This window comes from Oxyura jamaicensis, chromosome 3, assembly GCF_011077185.1.
Source record: "Oxyura jamaicensis isolate SHBP4307 breed ruddy duck chromosome 3, BPBGC_Ojam_1.0, whole genome shotgun sequence".
Taxonomy (NCBI): Eukaryota; Metazoa; Chordata; class Aves; order Anseriformes; family Anatidae; genus Oxyura; species Oxyura jamaicensis.
The window spans coordinates 48,155,146-48,162,693 of record NC_048895.1 but is presented as its reverse complement, the minus strand read 5'-3'; the positions used below and the strand labels follow the sequence as shown (position 1 = coordinate 48,162,693).

At 50.5% G+C, this 7,548-nt stretch overlaps 1 protein-coding gene across 1 annotated transcript in view; it reads left to right on the top strand.

The window, feature by feature from the left end:
• The first annotated feature begins 407 nt into the window (after positions 1 to 407).
• The window catches only part of SLC22A3 (solute carrier family 22 member 3), a 33,692-nt gene continuing 26,551 nt past the window's right edge, over positions 408 to 7,548 (top strand). Inside the window, exon 1 of the mRNA XM_035320705.1 lies at positions 408 to 1,471. Coding sequence (XP_035176596.1) covers positions 1,058 to 1,471 — 414 coding nt within the window. The 5' untranslated portion in view covers positions 408 to 1,057. The remainder of the gene's footprint in view (positions 1,472 to 7,548) is intronic.

The following is a 7,548-nucleotide window of genomic DNA, read 5'->3' as shown; positions in this document are numbered from 1 at the left end:
ATTTCTGGAGACATCCTTCATCAGTGCTGGCCCTGTGTTCCTTCCTGCAAGGGAAGAGAAGGGTTGTGGACCTTAAAATCCTGAGCAAAGTGCAAAATACCAGCTGTTGCCACTGATCTCAGTCAGGGCAACAAGATGTGCCCATGAGCACACAAAATGAACCCCAGCCTTGGCGCTCCCTTCCCTTCTGCCCTCACTCAAAAGAACAGCAGAATAGAAAAGTGAAACAACTTGTTTTCCATTCATTTCTGAGGGACAGAAGGGGAAACTCGTAATTTATCTTTTACATTTTTGAGAGACTGTGAATATAAAATGAACAAGGTCATATAGAAGCCTTTTCTGAATAGGTGTAGCCAACTTTAAAAAAAATCCTGTATTTTGGACAGGACTAGTTTGTGAGCCTCGCTTTAATTCCACTTTACAAAGGAAAGACTTGCAAATTAAATCTGTGTGGAGGTGAAGGGGTGAAGCAGAGCTCTGGCAAAGTAAATAAACATTGCCGCAGTACTCACTTCTACTTGCTGAAGGAAAGGCTTTATGGCTGACGTTGAGACAACTTTCCTTCTGCCCCTGCTGCCCCGCAGAGCCGCTGCTTTCAGCAACAGCCCTGGACTCCTTCCCGCTCAGCTCTCTGCCTTACCCTTGCACCCGTGTACTTACTGCAGCCGGGGTGGCAGCGGGCATTAGCGCCTCACCCACCCCTAAGGAGTTAACAGGTTTTATTACACGATCTGGTTAACATTCTGGATAAAAAGGAAACGCACGCCCCTCCTCTCCTTCAGTATGCTCATGCACTTAAATCGCGCTGCTCGTGGGCTGCCTGTGAGCCCCAGGCCGCCTGGCACGCCACGAGTGGCCGGCTGGGCGTGCTCGGGGACGTGGGCGCACCCGTGGGTGCTGCCTCACCCCGCCACCGCTCTGCTTGTGGTGCTGGGACTGCGCACATGAGCGGCGAGGACGCACTCACGGCTGTGGGGAGCCAGTGCCGGCTGTCACTGCGAGGTGTGGGAGTGAGCTCTGCCACCCCTCCGGGCACGTCGTCGGGCCGCCTCGCACCATGCCCTCATTCGACGAAGTGTTGAAGGAAGCAGGGGAATTTGGACGGTTTCAGAAAAGAGTCTTTTTCCTCCTTTGCCAGACCGGCGTCACTTTTTCCTTCCTATTTGCCAGCGTGGTTTTCCTGGGGCAGGTGCCGGGCAACTACTGGTGCAGAATCCCCGGGGCAGCCGAATTAAGCGAAAGATGCAACTGGTCACTTGAAGAGGAGCAGAACTTCACCCTGCTGCCCCTGCGCCTGGCAAACCGCTCGGTCAGCGGGCAGTGCGAGCGGCTGGACATCTCCTGGGATGCCTCCACCAGCTGTGCCAGCCCTCTTGCCCACCACCCCAATGTCAGCGCGGGCAGCCTGCGGCTCACAGCCTGCCAGGGCAGCTGGGCGTACCACCAGCCTCACTCGTCCATCATCAGCGAGGTAAGGAGATGCCCTGTCCTGCCATCAGCGCCTCTGTCCTGGGGCAGGATGGAGGTAGGGGAATGGGGCTGCTGCTGCAAGGTGTGGGGAAGGGTCGCCGCTTCGGGCGCTGCTGCTTTTTCTTAGCGGGTGTGCTCTGGTCTAAGCCACAGACAGATGGGGAGAGTGAATAAGATCAAGTGTCAGCGTCAGGCTTCCAGGGAAAGGTGAGCTGAGCCACACGGTGCCTCTCTCACTGGCTCTGCCAGCCAAACACCCCACACTGAGATCGCTCTGTCGCTGGGGGGATGTCAGGTTAAAACTCTGATTACCTTGCAGCTGAGGTTAATAATGAAAACTGGTGTCCGGCTGCCCTTCTGAGGTCTGATAGGAACCAGTGGAGATGGTTGTGCTTTCTGAAGAAGAAAAACACACAGATTTGCCCAAAGCCATCGCTCTGCTTAACCTGAAATGTCTCACTTGGAGTACTGCAGGCTGCCTGTTGCCATTAGCGGTAGGCGTTGGCAGACGTGGTGGCTTTTTATAAGGCACCAAAAGGCCACTAAAGATGCTGACCTAAGAGGTAATCAGTGCAGGCTGCAATCAGGTGGTGGCTGTGCTGTGGTGTGGCTCCAGTGTGCGGTCTGCTCGCCAGCAGCACGTGCTTTAAGGTCATCCTGACAGTAACTGTGCCACTGGTGTGGTGCTGAAAAGCCAGAAGTGTGTTTCGAAGGGTTGGGTCGGAAACAATCCAGGTGCACTGCAAAATGTGTCAGCACAGCCATGGGCTCTGGCTCCTATCTGTCTCATGAGCCTCATGCATTAGCTTTTAACTCAGTGCTCTCACCGGAGTCGTGCCCTCCAAGACACAGAGCAGGGCACAGCAGACGAAGCCCTTAGCAAACACTAAGTAGGAAGTGGTGCCTGTCCCCAGGACATCCAGCCAGGACATCCCTGCTCGCAGCCCGCAGGTTCTTCAGAGCAGAAACTTCGTGCCGTGAGCACTGCACCTGATCTGAGCAGCTTTCAGCAGGCTCTGTAGATAAATAAGAGCAACTGGCTGGCCCTGGAGCAAAGCACCTGCACTGGCTTTCGTGTGCCACTGCCGAATTCTGGGCTGCTCTGTCTGAGGGCTGTAAGAGATTCGTGGGGAGCTGGTGTCAAACTTTGGTCCCTTGGAGGGTAAATGCTGGTGGGGATGTGGTAAGGAGGTTGTGCTGCTGCCGGCCAGAGACTCTGCTGGGGTCAGGGAAGTTTAGGTCCTGGTGTCTTTTACCTGGGTGAGCTGTGCTAGACATTCCCCTCACAGCTTAAAAAAAAAAAAAAAAAAACCCTTTTTTTTTTTTTTTTTTGTTCATTTTTCCCCTTCAGCCTCGCTATGGCTGGAAGCATACAAGTTGCACCCAGAGGGCTGTGCTTACTGTCTTTTATGGCAGCTGTTCATGAATCTAACAGTCGCTGTGATTTCCCAGCTGCACTGAGCCTCTGGGTACAGCTTAAAGAAAATGAAACCAGTGCCTGCGTTGCTGTAGTGAACGGGAGTGAAAGATGAGTGTTCACTGGCTTTTGTCCAGCTGCACCTCCCTCTCCTTGTCCCAGGAGACACTCCAGGGCCACGTGGAGGGGAGGAGAGATGTGGGGATGCTCAGGGAAGTGCTCCCCATCTCCGCTCCCAAAGGGGCATGTTGGCAAAGGCAGAAAGGACCAGACGGTGAGGGTAGGATTGCCTGTCCACTGCACCAGGGCAGCAGGTCCCCCATCCATGTCACCACTGCTCCGGGAGGGGCTCCGGCTGACTGGGGTGACAGGGATATCTTGGTCTGTGGCATGTGGGTTCGTTCACAGTTGTGCAACATTTGCCAGACAAATTCGATCCCATGAGGGTTGCTCCTTTATGTAAAAAGGAAACTTGTGGCATGCGCATCCCAATTCAGTTGCATTGAAATCAGCTATTAAAAGGAACTCAATATCTAATAATGCATTATTAACACAGATCTGTGCTCTGCTTAATCAGATCAGCAAACAAGTCTTCTCTTTTCCCAAGTGTCTGCTTGCAAATGCATCACTTTGACCATGTGTGTGCAGAAATGTTTCTGTTTCTTTCAATTATCTCAAGATTTCTGGCACTTTATGTCTGTCGGAATTAACAGTGCAAGTGACCAAAGAGGTAGAAGGATGAGTTACATGGCAATCTGAAGAGCACATGTTCAGGGAGAGGAAAAAAAAAAAAAAAAAAAAAAAAAGAGGGAATACTGAAGGAGATCTCCCAGGCTTGTGGTCAGCACAGCTCTGGTGTTGATTTGCAGCATGCCAGGGGAGGCAGACAATTGCAGACATGTGAAACCTTCACTGGAAAAAGCTGTCAATTCACAGCACAGATCCTGCAGGCGAAGCGCAAGCTATTGCTGTCCTGAGCTCCCCAAAGCAGCTGGATCTTATGGCTGCAGGAACTGACTTATAAGGAGATGTGAAATGAATGATATTGCAGTACCTGACGTCACTGCTCTGATTTCTATGTAACAGGAGGATACTACTTACTAGCAGCTATCTCATCTTAGATGGCTATCTGTCAGCAGGTGCTTACAATACCATCAGCAGAAGGAAAGAGAGGAAAAAGGGGCAACATAGACTGATTAAAAAGCCCCTGCTGCTTTGTGAACAGTACCTGAGACACCTGTGGCTGTGGGAGCCCCGAGTCTTAGTGCTGGGGTACAGCGGGGTGCTGGGAACATACCAAGGTTTTCCTCCTTCCTCATTTGAGAACAAAGTCTATTAAGAAGTTATTACAGTAGAAGTGCTTGGCAAAGCCAGTTAGCTAGGTCTAGTGACAGGAGAGATCAATGCTAAGGGGTCCCTCTTAAAATCCTCTGATGTCCAATGGGCCCTGAGAGCAGGTCCTCACTTCTGCACTAAGATCAGGATGGGAGTCATCTGCTGGCACTGCAATGCCTGGAGTTTAGAAAACTGGATGATCTAAAGGTTTTGAGATATGAGCAAAGGTTATGCTATGTGTGAAACTTGGCAGAGATCCCTCCAGTGCAGTGCTGTCACTGGTGGTGGGTCTGAGCAGAGGACTGAGCCCAGCCGGCCCTCTGCTCCAATTTAACTTGGTGGGATCTGGGGCAGCTCCCCATGAAGGTAGGAGATGCCACTGCATGCATCAGTATCCTGGTTTTGGCTGGGATAGAGTTAATTTTCTTTGTAGAGGCTGGTATGATGCAACATTTTGGGTTTTTGATGAAAATAGGGGTGATAACACCCCGATGTTTCAGCTGTTGCAGAGCCCTGTTCACACAGAGCCCAAGACTCTGCTCCCAGCACCGCCCTGCCAGCGAGGAGGCTGGGGGTGCGTCAGGAGCTGGGGGACACGGCCAGGACAGCAATAACAGCTGGCACAAGGGAGGAAGAAGGTGGGACGTTGGGAGTGAAGGCGTTTGTCCCCCCGAGGAGCCGCTTGGTGTGCTGAGCCCTGCTGGCCTGGGAGCAGCTGAACCCCTGCCTGCCGATGGGAAGCAGTGAGGGGATCCCTTGCTTGGCTTTGCTTGTGTGCCTAGCTATTGCTTCACCTGGTGAACTGCCCTCCTCTCAACCTATGAGTTCTCACACTTTTACCTTCCAATTCTCTCCCCCATCCCTCCCCGGGACAGTGAGCAAGTGGCCCAGCTCACCCCCCAACCCCATAACACCTGAAGAGTGCTTTCTGCCACCCCTGCCAGGTGAGCCTGGTGGTGCTCGATGAGGTGCATCCCTACTGCTTCAGAGAAGGTTTACTACATTTGTGGGCTGCCATACTGTTTGGCATTCGGTGCAGCTCGTTTGACCAAAACTAGCCTGTCATTGCAAGACTTGCAGTGAAAGGCAGTACACAGGACACACAGAAGTCAATAACCCTACTTTCCCCAGGAAATTGTGCTGAGTCATTGACCTTTAGTACTGCCGGGCTTTGGCACTGTGCACCTTAGTCCTAGCAGGGAATATCGAGCACTCTGCAAAAGGTAAGAGTCTGCAAAGTCATAGGTATTTTATTCAGATGCTTTTTGGCGATGATGACTCCTGCAGGCATGTGAATTACAGTCACACCTGCAGGCTGGGTTGTCTGGCGGGGCGGATGATAGATAGGATGAAAAAAGTCTATGCACTCATCAGCAGCTCCTGCACAGCTGGCATAGTTGGGGCTTATTAGCAGCTCGGCTGGCAGGAGCTCAGCAGAAGGGACTGATTCCAATGTGCCCTGTCTGCAGCAAGTCTCCACGCTGCAGATGATGTCATTTGGAGACCTGGCAATGATTTATTGCCGAAGTGTGAGGTCTGAGGTGGACAAATGATCATCCAAACATATCCTGTTGCACCTGTTGTGAATAAATCTTTTCACTTCTCTGCTTGCCAGCTGTCTCAGAAAACAATGATCAGCCAATATTTGTGGAGGAACCTGCAAGCAGAGCAGTAATGTTTGTCTCAGAGTTCTTGGAGTCCCTCAGAGCAGGGGATACTGTGGCAGTGCAGCTCAGGGTGGAGAAAGCACAGCTGGTCCTTTTGCTCTCCTCCTCTGACACAATAAACACAACAATTCACCCTCAACACACTAAGCTAGTATGATAATTGTCATTGGCAGAACGGGACCCTGTATTATTTCTGCCGTCATGGAGGGATTACTATTAAGTGGTGAAGGGAAGGGGAAAAGGACAGACAGATGAGCAGAGAGAAGCAATTGCTAAATTCCTTATGAAACTCTAAGCTTTCCTGTATGAGAGGGGCTGGAGCAGTTCCCTGCATGGGCTACGTCAGTGGGCTCATGTTTCTGTCACTGCAGTTGAGACAGCTGAGACTGGCTGAGGGTTTGAGCCTTGAGTTTTCTTAATGTGTTTTGGAGAGCTGCTGTTTTTTAGGAGATGATATGTTTCTCCACCTCCTCTTGCTTTGGCTATGGGTAGAGAAAAGGGAAAGACACAGAAGGTTTTCTGTCCTAGGAGGCTCAATGATAACAAAAGATAACAATCTGACTGCCCAGAGGATGGAAGAGATGAGAGAAAAGTTGCTCAGCAACAAATAAACAACTGTGTGCATCTCCCCAGTTTTCCTTTAACAATGAACATTGTCCTAAAATCTTTGTCACTTGGAGTGAGAAGATAAACTAACCTCTATTTGGCCACTTGTATGGATGCCACTCAACACATGTGTGGGTTTTCCCTGTGCTGTTGGAACTGGGATGATGGATCCCTGTAGGTCTCTTTATTGAATAAAGTGTTTTACCCATCATTTTGAAATTTAATTGTGACAGGTAATAAAAGCTCTTCCAAACTCCTACTCAAAGGTGCAATGGTTGAGGAGCTTTCAATGTCATGTTGTCATGTAAGGCAATGAATTTCTGCAGGCAGAGGTGTGCTGAAGTATTCTGGTACTATCTCAGTGCATAAGTCCTCTCAAGTACAAGGAATTGCAAATCTGCTGTTAGTCTGTACGTCAAAGTGAAATGGAAAATGTTTGCTTCCTGCTAGAACTATGGGGAAATGAGAGGTTGCCACAACTGCTATGTTTCCTGGTCATTAGTCATATACGAGCATTACTTCTGTTTCATCTCAACCACTTCCCACTCCTTTTATAAAGATTGCTTCACTAATGAAATAGAGAGGTCCAGTGCAAAACGTCTTCCTTCTCGCAGAGCGATCTAGCTCAGGTGGTTTGCTACTGCTTTGGAGATAAGCAAAATACACCAGTGTCATTCCTTCCAGTAACACCACAGGGCGGTGTGCCCTGGGATTTCATGTTAATGCTCAGGCCTCCAGTGGCACCGGGATATCCTTCTGAGTACTGGATGCCGAGACAAGCTGCGGGCAGTGCTGTGCTGGATGCATGCACTTGTGCGGTGAGGCACCTGGCTGAGAGCAGGGCAATGCCAAGAAAGGAGACGTGCCCTTAGCTGGTCTGGCTGGCTGAGCTAGCTCACCTCTTGACGATTGCAGTGAGGAGATGGCAAGGCTTCAACAGGCTCTAGATGTAGCCAGTGCTATACATGCCAAGTAGGTTTAAGAGCAGGGGGAAAATAACCTGAATTTTTCCTTTCCTTTCCTTTCCTTTCCTTTCCTTTCCTTTCCTTTCCT